Genomic DNA, 18,418 nt, shown 5'->3' on the forward strand with positions numbered 1-18,418 from the left:
GCTTTGTTGCTTATCTCTCTAGGCTGCTGAGAATAATTTGATTCATCTTTCATCACATCTTTACATTGCTAGTTCTTTCTTTTCATGCAGATTTCAGTGTAAGTGGCCTCCTCAGTTAGACTTTCATTGAGTCCATTTTAAAATAGTCACCCTATCACTTTTAATCACGTCATCCTATTTTCATTCTCTGCATAGCCATTACCCTTACCTGATGGGTTTGTTGTTTTTTTCCTTCTTGTTTATCTCCTTCTCTAAAATGTTAGCTCCATTAAAGCAGGGACTTTGTCTTGTTTACTGTTTTATTCCCAGTACTTATAACAATCTGTCTGGCAGGTAGTATGTACTCAAATAATAAGTCTTGAATGAGTGATCCAGTTTGTATTCCTCTTAAACCCCAAACAGAATACATTTCTTTTGGTGAGACTAGAGTATACTGTAATTATCACCTCCCTTGTTCCTTATGACCACATTTCTGTTTGTGCAATGTAAGATTGCATTTGTTTTTTGGCAAGCTCATTACACCATACACTCATTTAGTTTACAGTGAGCTAAAATTCCCTGGTATTTTTCACATGAGCTGCTGTTAAGGCATGTACTTTTTTTTTTTTTAAGTAGGTAGGAGTGTGTGTGTGTGTGTGTCCACGCCTGCACACAAGAATACCCATTTATAGATTCAGCCTCATAAGATTTTTTTTTTAATCAGCATTTTTGTGTATGATCTAAGAGGGATGCTAATTAAGAACTAATGGTAGGGTTGCTGAAGAGATTTTAAGCTCAAGTGAAAGGCTAGTAGGAACCCAGAAGATTGACCAGATGGCACCAGTTCACAAATTTAAACTGAAAATATTCATTTGGAGCAGTTTAGCACAAGCTGAGGAAGTAGATTCTGTTGTACAAATTTTGGAAGAGCTCAGTTGACATGCGTAGGTTTGCCTCTTCCTATTCTTAAAAAAAATGTAGCATGACTTCCCCCAGGTGCATACCCACCATTGGAGTTACACCCTCCTTAACTCATTGTGGACTTCCCAGCACTATTGTTACAGGTCAGTGCCCCTCTCATATTCTTCTTAAATCTGTCTTTTGTATTCTACTTTTTGAAATCTGTAAGGCTGCACCCAATATTTTTAGATACACTACATTTGTTGTTAGAATCATTTCTTATTGAATTGTTGGAATTTTATTTTTGAGTCCTGACTTGTTGAACTATATTTCCTGAGTTTATTGATCTGTCTATGCTTTTGTAAGTTTCAGGCCATATGATGATACTTTTTTTTCTTTAACTTCAAAAGGCGTACATTTATTGACACACAGCTACTATGCCTAGACCTGTCATGGACACCAAAAGGTCATGTTTCGTTTTTTCATGTAATTCCCATCATTTCTACTTCCACAAATAACTTTTTTTCTTATGGTCAGAGTTACATCCAGAGATGCAGTGACTCTCATTACTTCCTTTGCATTCTGCAAGATGAAATTTTTTTTTTAAGCATTTATTTTTTCAACCAATTTTTTTTTTTTTTTGTAGATGTTGGGGGTAGGAGTTTATTAATTAATTAATTTTTGCTGTGTTGCGTCTTTGTTTCTGTGCAAGGGCTTTCTCTAGTTGTGGCAAGCGGGGGCCACTCTTCATTGTGGTGCGCGGGCCTCTCACCATTGCGGCCTCTCTTATTGCGGAGCACAGGCTCCAGACGCGCAGGCTCAGTAGTTGTGGCTCACGGGCCTAGTCGCTCCGCGGCACATGGGATCCTCCCAGACCAGGGCTCGAACCCGTGTCCCCTGCATTAGCAGGCAGATTGACAACCACTGCGCCACCAGGGAAGCCCCAAGATGAAATTTTAATATGATGAAATTAAGTATATTTTGTGATTTCTAAAACGCTTTTGACTTTTTATATATAGATACTTTTCAGCATTTGATTTTCTTTTGCCTAAAACTGTAAATCAAGTTCAAATACCTTATTTTAAATTTTTTCCTTATTGCAAATGTATTTATGTTAGCCTTCCCTTAACATCATTTTTATTTATGTTAGTAATTACTTGAGTGTTCAAATAGTTTTTTATATATAATCTCAGAATTCTGAAAATTAAAATTGATTTTTCATAATGCATTGTATACAAAAAAACAGTGTCTTTCAACAGAACCAACTCTCAATCTCCCCTTTAAAAGACTTGAAAGAGGTTTTTTCCTTTGTATTTGTTTTATTAATACTTTTGGAAACATTGCGAAAAGAATTTAGAATATGATGGTTAGCGTTGTCCACCGAATTATGCAACTGTTTGGTTAATTTGCTTACACTGTTGCCCTTCTACTCTATCAGGTCTTCTCAAGACTTTAAGAGTGTATTTCACCTATTGGTTTTGTCACACTGTCACTGCCACACTCCAGTCTCTCTCTTAATCTGGAGAAAATGGATAATAGCAACTCTTTCATCTGCAGTTAGGAATAATTAATATTTGATTAATTTTAATAATTTGATTAATAGGAATATTGTGAAGTCAAATTTAAAAATACACCAGAAATTGTGAAAACTTTTGTGAAGGAAAATGGTTTTTGAATTAACATATTCAAGAAGTCTTTAAAAAAATTTTTTTCCCCTAAGAAGCATTTTAGAAAAGGTGCTATGGGAAGTTCATATTATTTACCAAGGTGATATTTATATATAATATTTTAATTTTTTTATTGGTGGTGTGATAATTTTGAATTGTTATATGGAAGATGCTTTAAATTTTCTACTTGTGATAAAACTCACTCTCTAGCTTTTCTTTCTCTCTCATATGTTCAAGCAGTCTACTGACTTCTTTTCTATAGCCAATAAACATACTCAAGTTTCTAATTCCACGGTAGCCTGCCATTTTCCCTTCATTTATTTAGGAAAAGTGTTTAACACTGTATCTACTTCCTTTCTTCCAATTTACTTCTTAATCTACTATAATATGGCTTCCGCCTCAACCACTCCGTTAAACTATTCTTACCATGAACCTGGAATATCTTACAGTGCCAGAAAGTAAGGAAGTGTTCAAAATATGATGGTGGTAAACAAGGTTCAGGAACCAACTTGAAGGAGCTCTATATGGTGAAAGCTGGGACAATTTGAATAACACATAATCATAGTATCAGATTATAACCCATAGAATAAAATAAATATCTGTGACTCTATACCAGTATCAGTAATTGAATGAATAAATGAATGACTGAATGAATAAATAAATAAGGAGAATAGGCAACTTTTGTTTATAGTAGAATTCCAGTAGAAAATGTGGAAGGAATGATGGAAATAAAAAATTTCCATTAGGTGAATAACCAAATAATAATTGTTATAGGCAGGAACCATCAATGCATGCTAAAATTACTAGGCAAATATATATGAGAACAAGATATTTGCATAGTCTGATAAGATACTTGTTAATTATAAAAGGAGAAATTTATAGCAGAGAGTAATGGCAGACATTACTCTAACCAAAGGATCAAAGATAACAGTACCCAGCTTCCCTGGTGGCACAGTGGTTAGGAATCCACGTTCAAATGCAGGGGACACGGGTTTGAGCCCTGGTCCGGGAAGATCCCACATGCCACGGAGCAACTAAGCCCGTGCGCCACAACTACTGAGCCTGCACTCTAGAGCCCGCGAGCCACAACTACTGAAGTCTGCGGGCCTAGAGTCGGTGCTCTGCAACAAGAGAAGCCACCTCAGTGAGAAGCCTGCACACGAGAACAAAGAGCAACCCCCGCTCGATGCAACTAGAGAAAGTCCGTGCACAGCAACGAAGACCCAACACAGCCAAAAATAAAATAAATTTTTTTCAAGATAACAGTACCAGTTATAAGACATACTGACATCATTGTATCCCCTGATATGATGATGCATAGAGGTGGGCACAATATCACATTACAGCAATAACAATAGTACCTAGCACTTCTGAGTATTTGTATGCCAGACACCGTACTAAGCACTTTACAAGCTTTATCTGTTAGGTCTCACAACAGCCCTAGAAGGTAGACACTATTATTATCTCCATTTTACAGATGATGAAACCCAGGGCTGGCTGAGTCCAAAGCCCTTTCCTTTAATCACAACATTATGCTGAGAACAGCTTTTAGTATCATTAGTAATTTATGGACTGATGAATTCAGTATATTTAATGTTGTCAGTAAGTAAGGAACTTCGTGAGATTTTCTGGTTTAATGTTTTTAAAATACACTTTTGATTTGTTTGGAAACAAAAGATGAAGTTTTGAAAATACAGCATTGAGAAAGCAACACAAACTAATATAAAATAGAAGGTTAAATATTACTTGTTTTTATATCATATATGGCCTTTTTGTAAATACAAAAGTTTCCATGAAGTATTTGGGTATTTTTATTGAAACCAGTTAGCAGCCCTAAATCTAAAAATCTGATCCTGTTACCTCTCTGTATGTAATCACTTATTGATTCCCCAATTCACTTTAGCATAAAGTCCAGATATTTTAGCATAACTTATAACACTTGATAATCTGACCCATTACCTTTCTGTCTTTATTGCTTATCATTCTTCCACATGAATCCAGTTTTCTTGTCATGCCAAATTACCTGTTATACCCAGAATATAACGGTTTGAATTTCTTTATTATATAATATTTCAAGTGTACACAGAAGTAGAGTAGACATCACCCAGCTACGACAGCCATCAGTTTATAGGCAATTGTTTTTCATCTATACGACCCTCTGACTATCATACAGAGACTATTAGTCCCTTCAGGGACTATTTTGAAACACACCTTAATCATATCACTTTATCTGTAAATATTTCAGATATCACTTTATCTGTAAATATTTCAATTTGTGTATCTAAAAGACAAAGGTTTTAGCTTTAAGACACAATTGCAAAATTAGTTTCACACTTAAAAAAATAACTGTAATTCCTTCATAATCAAATACCCAATCAAAGTTAAAGTTCCCTAGTATTAATAAATGTAGTCTTACAGACTTGTTCAGGTCTATGTCAAAACAAGGGCCATGTATTGCATTCATTTGATACGAATTTTAAGTGTGTGTCCTTTCTTTTTTCTGTTTTTTTTTTTTTTTTTTGGCATTACATTTAGTCTTAAACCTCTTTTGATCTATGATTACCCTTCTTTGTTTTGTTTCTTATTGTTTCTTTGCTGAAGAAACAGTCATTTTTCTTTAGAATTTCCCACATTCTGGATTTTGCTGATTACATTCCCATGGTATCCTCTAGCATATTCTTCTCTCTCTGTATTTCCTGTAAGTCACATAATAAATGTTTATTTTTTAAAAAAACAACTTTTATGAATATCTACTATTTGCCTGAACTGCTATGTGGACGATTAAAATAGAGGGAATACTTTTAATAGTATTACCGTATCAGTGTAAAATTCAAGATTTAGAAAAAAGAAGGAATGTCATCATTAGCTAAAAGTGGAAACCTGGATACTAGTACAAGTCACAAAATGAAAATAAGCCTTTTAATTTGTGAACATGTGAGTTCACAAATGTGAAGAAAGTGAAATAAAATAATTGCTTCAGATACATCAAAAACTCTGAAAACAAATCTAAGGGTAAAACTCAGAGGATTTGACAGGTAATAATTTGGATCAGTTTTTCCTCCTTTTCTTCTCTTTAAAAGCAAGTCTTTATTGGTACCTTGTGGAAAAAGTGTTATATACAATAAATGCAAAAGAAGTTACCACTAATGTTTGACACGTATTACTAAAATTAACTACAAATTTGTTTTTAGAGGTTGGTTTAATTTGAATATTTAAAAAATATCATTATTGGAGTATAATTGCTTTACAATGGTGTGTTAGTTTCTGCTGTATAACAAAGTGAATCAGCTATACATATACATATATCCCCATATCTCCTCCCTCTTGCCTCTCCCTCCCACCCTCCCTATCCCACCCTTCTAGGTGGTCACAAAGCACCGAGCTGATCTCCCTGTGCTATGCGGCTGCTTCCCACTAGCTATCTAATTTGAATATTTAAGTACATAATTATATGATTCTTCCTAAAATAAAAATGTTAAAAACTAGCATACTGGCTTACTATAAACAATTCAACAGAACTAAAATGCTTTCTAAGTTAGCTTTATAATATCAAATTACTCTCAGATATTTACTTTCCTTTTGATGGCAGATCTTTTTATTCTTTCCGCTTGGCTTCCATGACACCACTCTTTCCTGATGCTCATCTTACCATTTTTGTAGTTTCTTTTTGTTTTCCTTCTTTAATTCCTCTTCATCTGCTAGCTCTTTAGAACTTGGTGTTTTGGGTTTTCACTAATGGTTCTCTTCTCTTATTCAGCATTGTCTCTCTAGGCAGTAAAACTCATTCTTGATCAAGGCTTGCTATCTCTATTCTGTTTTGTATTCTCTTCCATTGCAAGTTCCATTCACCTAGTCCCCCAGGTCTGAAGCCTGAGAGTCATCTCTCCTGAGAAAAGTTGGAAGATTTTTTTTAGCTATAATACAGTTTTATATATGTTGTTGAAAATTCTTTGTTCTGTGTTTTATTATTACTAAGGAATTATATCTGTTTTATTATTTGAGACTTTTTATTCCTTCGTATTGTTTTTAAAATGTGTGAAGTAGAACTTTAAATTTTTTATAATTTTCCCTAATAGTAGAACCTGTGCTCTATAGTAGATGTATGGTAGCCATGAGATCATTCTCCCCTTCTTTTTGAAAATTTATGATTTCCACTCAGGTCTACACACTGGTGATTCAAATTTTTTAATTATTTGTATGCAACTAAAATATTTGAAATGGATGAATTCCCCAGTGTGAGTGGGTAGGTATGTGGGAAAATCATTCCACCAAGAGGAGGAAGAACTGAGTCCCCCACTCCTGTTTTAACACCTCTAATTTCTTACTCAAATCTCTGCTTCTTTCTCTCATGAAGGAAAAGAGGAGTAGTAACCATGGTATTAAAACTATCTAATTTTTAAGAGGTAGCATTCATACAGGTTAGGTACCACTCTTTTTCATTCTGTTATATTTCATTTCTTTAGTGCTGGTCTGAACCCACTAAATTTATATCATGACTTGTTATTAGATCATGACCTTTGGTTTGAAAAACACGCATACCATAAATCCTTGAGTTTCCCTAGTATTGAAATATGACATCCAGGGTCTTTCATATATTCTTCTAGTTGCTATCAAAATAATTGATATATCACATATGATACCATCTTTATGTTTTGCTGTGACTTGTTTTTCTTATAAATATTTGGATATGTTATTAATATATGTGCCTTCTTTTCTTTCACTTTTTTTTTCTCATTTAGCATACAGGTCCTTGGGGCGCAAGGCCTTTGCCTTTATGTATTTATTTGTTTAAAGATTTTTTTGATGTGGACCATTTTTAAAGTCTTTATTGAATTTGTTACAACATTGCTTCTGTTTTGTTTTGGTTTTTTGGCCATGAGGCATGTGGGATCTTAGCTCCTCGACCAGGGATTGAACCTGCACCCCCTGCATTGAAAGGGGGAGTCTTAACCGCTGGGCTGCCTGGGAAGTCCCTGCCTTTATTTTAAAAATTGAGTTTTGAAATTTTGACAAACCCTACAGAGAAATCACAAATGAAATACAAAGAAATTCTTTTACTTTGTAAAAAATTGGAGAGCAGATTGCAAACCGGATGTTCCATCACCCCAAATGACTTGATATATTTCCTACAGATAAAGATATTTTCCTACATCACTGTAATGTAACCATAACAAGTGGGAAATTAATACAGCAGGAGCTGTTGGGACTGAGAGGAAGAAAACAAAATAAAACACAAGTAGATTGGACAGAATTTGTTGACTGCTTATGTAGGTGAAAAAGAGAAAAATTGTAACATTGAGAAAAGTTACTTTTAACTACCTTTTTGTATGTTTGTGTCTGTGTAAATTGGGAAATCACCTACATTAAAAATGATTAGTTAGTTAACACCTCAGTGTTGATGTTTTGTGGGAATATAGAGTTAAAATACTATATCCTAAGAGTAGAAGAAATATTTGATCACAGAAATGTTTGATCACAAATATTTAGTTGTCTACTGTTAAGATTTATTGTTAAATAATTGGGATTTTTGAATCAAGTAATAGAATCTATTGAAAAGCTTTAAGGAGAAGTGAGATATTTTGGAAATCATCCTAGTTTCTGTGGATAGTATCAGTGAGTTAAGGGTATTCAAAGAAAACAGCAAGAGAATCCACATCTTATATTCCAGCCCTGACCTCTCCAAGGATCGAGTCCAAAATTTCCAGTTACTCAAAACTTTTCATTTCAAACTCAGTGTGGAAAGAATTAAACTTATGCACACATACATACCCTTTCTCAACATTTCTTTTATCTCCTCCTGTACCAGTACTTGGTCTAGAAAGCAAGTATTGACTCTTCCTGCTCTTCAGCCCAAACCCACCCATATCTAGTTGATTTCTACCTCTTGGAAAGGGCACTGAAAAAAACTAAATTTTGTTCTTGCTTCCTTACTAGTATCTCTGAGATTTTGAGAAAGTCATTTAATTTCTTTTGTGTTCAAATTAATCTCTGTAAGTTATGATATTTGAAACAAATATGGTATAATACAGTGGTTAAGAGCACGGTTTCCATTATGAGGCTCTCTGCCTCTTAATCCCTACCCCATCTTTCAGTAGCCATGTGATCTTGGGCAAGTTATTTCTCTATGCCTTAGTATCCTTAGCTATAAAATGAGGGTAACAGTAGTACATATCTCACAGGGTTGTTTTTAAGATTAATTGAGTTAATATACAGTTGACCCTTGAACAATGCCAGATTAGAGATTACTTGAAAGATCCAAGTATAATTTATAGTCAGTTTTCCATATATGTGATTCTTCCATATTTGTAGTTCTTGATTCCTCCATATCTGTGGTTCCACATCCTTGGATGAAACCAACTGTGAATTATGTAGCACTGTAATATTTATTATTGAAAGAAATCTGCATGTAAGTAGACCCACACAGTCCATGTTGTTCATGTATGTGTCATAATAGGAATAGTGCCTAGAACATAGTAGGGAATAAGTGTTAGCTATTATTATTATATTATGATTTTAAAAACTTATGTGCTTAGGTCTGTTCTATCGTTTTGCAGTTCTGCTGTAAGAATATCTCTCCCATTTGTTACTCCTCTCCATTATCACTATTACCCTATTATTCAGGATTAAATTAATTATTACATGTAAAATGCTTAGAATAGTGCCTGTCACCTAATAAGCACTTGGTAAGTGTTAGCCCTTATTATTGGTTATTATGATTTTTATATAGATGACCTCCAGGTCAGTAAGATCCTTTTCTTGCATTAGTGGTCCTATGCCTTTAATTTCCTCTCCTGTTCTTTAGATTGGTCTTTCTAGGACACTGTTTATATAATGTTGCTCCATTTCGAGACCTTTGATGCCTGAAAGGAAAAAACTAAAAACAGGTTCTTTAATACAGATATCAGATGACTTGCCAAGACCAGTTTTTTAAAAATGGTATTAATGAAAGAGGTAAACGCGAATTTTGAGGCAGTGAAAATTTTGTTTTAGGTACTTAAGGTCGTTGCTTACTAAAATAGTCTCAATATTTTATAGATGAAAAGTATAGGTATATAATGATCAAATTCAGGAGGACTTGCTACTTAGTTATTTTTAGCAAGGGACTAAAACTAAAATTTTATCTTAAAAACAACAGTTGAGTTGAAATAGAATGTGAGGAGTAAAGGTCAGGAATGTTTAGGAGTTTTTTTATGTTAGGAAAATAAATTAATGTATTTATTCAGGTTTAAGTAAGGCAATAATTTAACTACGGCTAGTTATTTTTTTATAGACAGCTCTTTTGTGTTCATTTCAAAATCTTAAGCTTTTTGGAATTTAAATGAAAATAGCTTCATTTCTCAATTTTAAAAATGACATTGTTAGCTTTTTGTTAGAAGAATAATAAGAGACCTTATCTAATTTCTTAAAGAGAAGTCACTTGTTATGGGTTCATTTGCATGACCTCCTCTTTAACCCTTTGCTCGTCTTCAGATGTGTTTATGTTTTAAATATTTTAGAGTATCACGGAGAAAAGTATTTTTCTCTGGTAGAAATTGCATTGGACTTTGTTTTTTAATATTGATAGCTACATAAAGCCGTTTAACTACAGTTTTCATTTTCAGATGATTTTTTTAAATCAGGTTTTTACGTATATTTTTTAAAACTTTACTACAGGAAATGGTAGAGTGAGAGTTAATGTGTTACATGGAGGGAAGAACAGTCCATTGGGGGTTAAATTGCAGAGTCTAATGGAATAATAACTGGTAGCACCATCTGCTGGCCTACTTCCTCAGAAGGAGTCAGTATTTTTAACGACATCTCTAATATTCATGCTGATGCATTTTGATGCTTTGTGCATTCATTTCTTTCTGTGCTTTGTTGGAATCTGGCTATCTGCTTACAGCTATTGAGGAAACTCAGCTTTTTAGGACGGGTTTACAGTCTTTTTCATATCTAAATAGAATGAACAGTGGATATAAACTTGCCAAGGCAGAAATGTGTTGATACATCACAATGTGTATTTGTGGAGGGTTGTGCATCTCTTGGTTGCAGCTTGCTAAATAGGCCATTTAGGAATCTTCTTTCAATGCTTTTTTCTTGAGCACTGCCTGGGGTGGTGAAAAAGCAGAGGGCAAGCCTTTGTCTGACGCCAAAAATGTCTTCAGTGAAGAGGCCAAGAGGAAGGGTAAGTGAAAGCCTGAATGAGTGGGAGGAGGAGGGGTTCTTTGGGCTAAAAGGCTAATGGGATTGAATAACCTTCCTTATTACTGGCTGCTGCTGCGGAGTCGTACTGCATCGCCATCTTGAGCTTGTTGCTGTTTTCTCGCGTCTTGGTTATTTGTTATAGCCTGTAGGCCTTAAGGTGGCATTTTAGTAAGCGATTCTAAGCCCTCCCTCCTTTCCCAGTGCTGTAGCACTGCTACGAAACCTTTGATGAGGCAGGTATAGAAAAGATATCCAGTGAAGCACACTGGAACCAGCATGAAAATGTGTTTGGAAATTCCTGGTGGTTTTTTCCCTTGCTGTAGTCAGAGGCATGTTTACGGGTAAGAACGTAACAAAACTGTGATCTAAGAATATGGGATGAATGCGTGTTTAAAGAGAATATTCTTTTTAAAATGCTGTTGATCTGCTTCCTGTGATATTGCTAAAATATTAATAATTTTAACGTAAAACTAGAACTTGTTTTTTTCCAGAATTGCTTGAGCAAAATATTATGATATAGAAAGAGAAAAAAAATCCTCATTTAACTCTTTCACAGAAAAACTGAAACTTTCTCTAATTTTAAGTATGGGAATGTCTGTTGACTAACTAGCTACATTGCTGCATAGATTGCACATTAAAATGATTTAAATGAATTCAGGTTCTCATTCCACTTTCTTATAAAGCAGAGAGGCTTTGTTTTTCTAAAAATCATAATAAACTATGGGGAGTAGTCATTCTAAATTAAAATTGCTATTTAAAATTTATTAATAATTTTCAGAGTTCCGGAATGAAGAGGAAAGAAGAGACTTATTCCAAATGCCCAGAATATTTACATGACTAAATTTGAATTAGCTATATTTATAGGACAAAATTTGAATCAACTAATCAAGAATGCTATGAAAATATCAATGAATCTATATTATCCTCCTTTAACTTTCACTTTTAAAAGCAGTAGTTGAACTTTTTATTTTATACCTACACTAATTTCTAGATCAGCAAAATGTTTTAATTTGTTTGTAGCACTCATATTTGCTTATGTATTTTACTTCTTAAAGTTTAATTCTAAATTTTTGGTTATTTATGTTAATTGTTTAAATGTACTTTGGTATGTTGTATAAAAATTATTTTGATTTCTCTAGCCTCCATCTTCCAAGAAGAGTGATGGTCCTGGGACATATACTAAGTTGCAGAATACCCAGGTGAGGATCATGTCTGAGAAGAAGCAGAGAAAAAAGGTGGAATCAGAAAGCAAGCAAGAAAAGGCTAATCGTATAATATCAGAGGCCATAGCAAAAGCAAAGGAGCGTGGGGAACGCAATATTCCACGAGTAATGAGCCCTGAAAACTTTCCTAGTGCTTCAGTTGAAGGAAAAGAGGAAAAGAAAGGTAGAAGGATGAAATCTAAGCCAAAGGACAAAGAGAGCAAAAAAACAAAAACTTGTTCTAAGTTAAAAGAGAAGACAAAAATTGGGTAAGTTGGTTAAGAATTAAATCTTCTTCCTTTGAAGTTTTTGTAAAGTTCAGTCTGTCTAATCTACTTTTGATTTGCGTATGATGTGTTTACTCCCACTTTGGAGTTTTAAGTTGTTAGATACTGTGTGTATCTTACTGCCTTTTTGAATGAATTAGATAATATTCCAGAATTTACTAAATGTTACTAGTCTATGAACATACCTTTTTGTATATTAATGTTAGTAAAAGGAATTTAAAATAGGAGAACATTTTATATATAAAACAGGAAAAGGAAAAACAAAACAAAACCCATATTGCTGTGCCAGTTCCTAATGTACTTTCTTTATTAAAAAAATGCCTTGAAATTTTTTATAAGATTTCTTTACCTCTTAGTTGTACTTCACTGGGCACCTTATAGTTTGGAAACATGAAATACCATATTTTCTCATAAACCCACAACATTGAACTAAATGGAATGGCAAGAAAACTAAGACCATTTAAATCAACAATAAGCAGCTCTCGGCTCTTACAGACTTCCTCCCTTACAGTCTTTCTGATTTACTTTATGTAATAAAGAGGCCAGGTGAGGATTAATGCTCCAAGAGAATTATAAGGACAAAGAATTGCTTTAGGAGGGTATATTAATCCTAGGTATTTTTATTTGACTACATACCTAATACATTCTCAAAAAATAGAATATAATAAGTGTTATTATTTGTTTTATATGTATGTTTGTTTTGCATGCAAGGGTAAAAATAATCTAAGGCCAACATAGTTTAGAATCGGTTTTGCAGGAATATTTGGTTATTTTTGAAGGCTTTATATGAAATTTTAGATCAAGTATTTAATCTGTTTTAGGAAAAATTCCCTTATTATAAAAATCTTCATTTGCTTATAAAATTATTTATGTATTATACATATATTTAGAACTAACACAAATTTGTAAACAATTCACAGCATTTTCAATGCAGCCACCAAACTGAGTTATATCATTAGGTCCTGATGCCTTTCAGTCCAAACCATTAAATAACATGGGCTCTCTTGCTATAATGGGAAAATAATTAATATTATTGATTTTGCATTTCATTTGCAGACAGCTAAGATAAAATTTGAAAGTTAGATTTCTCCTTTTTTAGTTAAACGTTTTGGTATGAAAGTATCTTATTTTTTCAATATTTTGTCTAGTTTTAATTTAGGAAACCCCATATTTAATCCTTTAATGTATTAAAAGTTACTGTTATTAAAATTTTCCAGTTTTAACTTATACAGAAATACAGGCAGAGTAGTGGTACCATTTGAAAGGGTATTTAAAAATAATGCATAAAATAAGAGAAAATAGGTAGAGAACCCTCAAGAGTTAACAGTAAGTTTAAATTGGTGGGGGGGAGATAACTAGAGGCAAAAGATAACAGAAGTGAACCTGGTTCAAGAAAAAACAATATATAAGGGGAAATTAGAAATAATTAAATTGTAATAGAGAAACATGGATTTTTGAAAAATGTGGATTAATATGTAGGGAATAGTAATACAGTAGAGTATCTGACGTATTCTGTGATATTTGTATTTTTGTTAGAAATAGGTAGATTATTAACAGTAAATTATTTTAATATTGCACAGCATGATCAATTTAGTATTTGGTTTTAGAGATAGCATTCTTGAGAAAAGAGGTGAGAATTGTATTGGAAACATATTTCCATGGCGAGGTATTAAGTAATTGACAGAAAAAAAACTTGCTGAGAGTGGATGACTTTTTGATAGAGGAATTTATAAGTTGCAGGCAAGTAAAAGTGAAGCTTGCCATATATTATTAAGCTGTTGGAGTGAAACAGTTTCTTGATCATCTTTATCAGACAACCAAAGATTATTAACATGTTGGAGGAAAAAGTATGGTTGGAAATGAAATTCATATACAGTCTAGAGTTCTATATTGGTCACTTGAAATATTTCATTACTGTGCTTTCCAATAAGCCACTACATTTTTGAATTGACCATTTTTAATTTTTCAGCGAAGAAGCATCATTTAAATATTAAGTTTACTTGCATCATTTTTTTTTTTTTTTTGCGGTATGCGGGCCTCTCACTGTTGTGGCCTCTCCCGTTGCGGAGCACAGGCTCGACGCGCAGGCTCAGCGGCCATGGCTCATAGGCCCAGCCGCTCCGGGGTATGAGGGATCCTCCCGGACCGGGGCACGAACCTGTGTCCCCTGCATCGGCAGGCGGACTCTCAACCACTGCGCCACCAAGGAAGCCCAACTTGCATCATTTTAATTAATAATATTTCATGATGTATTAAATGTTTTCTTGTAAAGATTTTGTTTTTCTGTGAGTTTTAGAAGAATTGAACTTCTGCTAATATCAGATGATTTATATCAGATAAAATTAAAGAGAGTGAAAAAAAAAAATTAAAGAGAGTGTGTGTTGGAACTTAACCATGAGCAATGTGAAATATAAATTTCAAAAGTAACTAGATTTGTAGACAATAAGTTATGGTTGATATATAGTCAGAGTTGGTGTTTATTTAATCCACGTATGTGATGTGATATAATCTAGGAATACTAATCTGAAGAAAACCAATACTGCCTTGCCTCTGCTTGCTAGTGTGCTTGAAACCTTTTCAGTTTTTCTGTCACTTTCATAGATTAATTTTTTTTAATACAAGGAATAGAGTGTCCTTTTCAGAGGCTTTAATATAGTCTCATTTAATCTTTACAACAATTCTGTGAGTTAAATTGGGCATGCAGTATGATAATGTGGTTAAGTTCTTTGACTTTGGAACCAGTTGCACTTATTCAAATTCCCCCTTTGTCACAAGCAGTGTGACCTTGGACAAATACTTAACCTCTCCAAATTTTAGTTTCCTCAGACCTAAAATGAGGATAATGATAGCGCTTGCCTTATAGTGTTATTTTGAGGATGAAATGATTTAATAACACTTAAAGCATATAGAACAATACCTGTTAATAATGTTAGCCATTATTTTCTGAAAATATAAATAACATATAGCTATTTAAGGAAAAAGCCAAGGCCAGGAGCCATGCCCCTTCTTTCAAGCCTAAACTCTCACCTATCTGCCTAGGTTCTCTTTCCATTAAGGCCCTGTTCCTAATAAGATGAATTTAAAAATCAAGCAGACAAATGAAAACAAACAGTTGCTACCTGGTAAGAAGGATAATAGGTTAACCTATTAATGTTTTTGTTTTTTTAATATGAGAATGCCTCTGTTTATCAGGTTAGCTAGAGTAGCATTTAGGACAGGTAAATTTTGTTTTGAAATATGCTTGGAGTTTGAAAGGAATTACATGGTTATGTGGAAGAGTGTAAGTTGAAATGGAAATACCCGGTGTAAAATGAAGAGTGAGGTAGGACTGGAAACAACCTTCTTCTATTTTGATGTTTTTCATGGTCTTGGCAGTCAGGTTCTAACAAGCTGCCTTTCAAGTAGAAGAGCAGGTATTTCTTTAATAATGGTTGGTACGTAATAGATGCTCCATGAATGGGAGGGAATGAATTTTATGGAATGAATGAATGAATGGAAGATTAAATATTAAATGATGCCAAATGGTTGTGTTTGATTTGTTAAATCAAGATTAGAAGTGGCAAGGTAATCCTTCGTTAAATTACAGGGACAAAACTAATGGTTTAGTAATAGTAGAGAGTTAAATTCTAAAATAAATTCATTCTAAGACTTCTGGTAGAATTTTCTTATTTGGCTCTTTTTGGTTTTAGATTATATAATAAAATATCACATGATTTGATTGAAGCATTTTTAGATTTATGTTTTATAACTTTGACATTTAAACTATGTTTCCATGTTGTCAGTTATAATTTACTTCTTGCATTAGATTATCAGACTGACAAGTAGAATGCCTTTGACACTTTAAAATGCTCTTGTGGCCCTGTAAATTTAATCAGTAAAGGTACTTCATGATTAAAAGTAAAAAAATACTTTTTTGTATTATTCATAATTATTCTTTCTGTTTGTTACAAGAATGGGAGTTATCAGGTGCTAGAAGTAGCTTTTCTCTTTAGTTAAAGCAGAAAACATCTAAGTTAGGAAATATCAAATCAAGTTGGAATTAAGGGTGTCATGTTATAAAGAAAAACAGTAAGACATTAAATTAGATCTGGAACTTATATTGTGCCCTTCTTTGCGATAGTCATTCTGAACCCCCAAGAAAGAAGAAGCAAAATAACATTTGTTAATTACCTACCATCATGTGTATACATAGATATGTACATGTGTATTTTTAAACAGAACAAACATGTATGTCCACATGTATGTCTAGAGAGACACATCTAAATAATAATGTAAGGGAAAAATAATGTGAACAAAGTCTGAAGGGAAAATAAGATGAATCATCAGAAATTGGGAATAATCCCTTTATAGTCCATGTTAATAAAGTAACATACTTTGCTGATTGCAAGTATTCAAAATAATAAGAATTTAGTATCTGTTTGGATAAAATATAAATGTATTAATTAATTGTTTTTGGCATATGATAAAGCACTTTGAAAAATATATGGTATAAATTTATTATATATATTTTAATTATTAATCATGCCATTAGTAGTCTCTATGTAAGTTCTATAATTTTTAAATGCCAAGAAGATAAAATGTTTTATTGATTTCATTCCTTACGTCTAAACTTAAAGTCAGTGAAAATCTGAAACATATTCATCTGCAGAAAGAATTGATATATACATTATGTATTATTATGAATTTAATTAAGATTTACAGGTCCATTTTTAAGATGTATACCTTTACATAAGATGTATTAGTAAGGTTTATCATTAATAAATGATGTGCTGTTATTTCATTGAATCTAAAATGTCATTGATTATAAGACACACCATTATATGTCAGTAAGAAAGAAAAAAATATATTGCCAGTTAAAACTATGGCATATCTTTGTTTATTAGGTGAATGTTTGTTTCATAGATGTTAACATGTGGGTAAAATGTGTATCTTAGGACACTGAAGTAAAGTATTTGATTTTAATGTTCCTATTTTGTCAGTATTTTCAAGCTTAAATGTCATTTTCTTTTTTAAGAAAGAAGAAATAAGTTTTTTAAAGAATAAAAATTAAACTGTGCTGATAAATATACTGCCTATGATTAATACTTAGCTAATACTTCACCTTAGTGGCTATATGAAACAACTCAGTGAATTAAACTTTTTGAAAAACATGATGTCCAGTCTTAAACAGGAAGTGATTGATTGATTGATTTTACTTTATTTTATTTTATTTTTTGGCTGTGCCACCCGGCATGCGGGATCTTAGTTCCCCGACCAGGGACTGAACCCGTGCCCCCTGCAGTGGAAGCACAGGAGACATAACCACTGGACCACCAGGGAATTTGCTAAACTGGAAGTGATTTATAATCCAAGTTACCAAAAATTTACAATACAATGCTGCTTTCACAAATTTAAGGATTAACTAAAATAACCACTTTAAAACTTGTTTTTTCCAGATGAGTTTAAGCTAGAGTCTTGAATTGAACTTTAAACTGGAGTGATTGCATCAAGTTAAATGTGTTTCTTCTTCTAAAAAAAAAAAATACACACACATATATTTGATGGCTTTAAAAATAACCTCAGTGCCTTCCACTGGGCTTGCAAAGAGAAAAAAAATTATAGTGTAAAATAGTATTTTTGCTTGTTTCCTTTACTTATGATGAATTGGATGTATTAATTACAACAAATGGACTAATTGGATAAGATTCATTGTTTGTCTGGATATTGCAGTGAGAGAATCTACAGGGGGCAACTGCGGATTGACACTGTAGGATGCAGCTTGTTACACAGCCTCCATGAGTAACATGTGGGCAGGATTTAGATGAGGGCATAAATTGCATCTGAAAATCAAATATAAACGTCAAGTATAAACACTGAAGTTTTCTAGTGCCTGTACCTGTCAAATGAATTAACATTTCAAATTTATACTTATACTTAGTTTGAAATTGCCCTTGGCTGTCTGAAATAAGTTATGTTTTAATATTTAGTTCATTTATATGCCTGAATATCTGTTGCTGCAGTTCACTAACATTGATAACAGATCCCTTTCATGTTTTAAAAAACAAAACTTGCATAAAGCCTTTATTATTAATACAGTCTGTATTATTTTGTTGCTTTACTCTGTGATATTTCTAAGAATAGCAAACGATCAATTTATTTGTAGAATGTACATATAATGAAATTTTATTTTAGAATTTTATTTTAGTTTAATATAGTAAAC

At 33.0% G+C, this 18,418-nt stretch overlaps 1 protein-coding gene across 17 annotated transcripts in view; it reads left to right on the forward strand.

Moving 5' to 3' along the window:
* CHD9 (chromodomain helicase DNA binding protein 9) overlaps positions 1–18,418 on the forward strand; it is a 244,095-nt gene that overhangs the window by 115,866 nt on the left and 109,811 nt on the right. For 14 of the 17 annotated variants that reach the window (XM_067718619.1, XM_067718614.1, XM_067718613.1 and 11 more), the window contains one exon: positions 11,870–12,201. In XM_067718619.1, the coding sequence (XP_067574720.1) occupies positions 11,870–12,201 (332 nt within the window). Of the gene's footprint in view, positions 1–10,320; positions 10,711–10,806; positions 11,072–11,869; positions 12,202–18,418 lie in introns of those variants that run through there. The other 3 variants (XM_067718627.1, XM_067718628.1, XM_067718629.1) reach the window with 2 other exon arrangements.

This window comes from Pseudorca crassidens, chromosome 20 (assembly GCF_039906515.1).
Source record: "Pseudorca crassidens isolate mPseCra1 chromosome 20, mPseCra1.hap1, whole genome shotgun sequence".
In the NCBI taxonomy this organism is placed as follows: Eukaryota; Metazoa; Chordata; class Mammalia; order Artiodactyla; family Delphinidae; genus Pseudorca; species Pseudorca crassidens.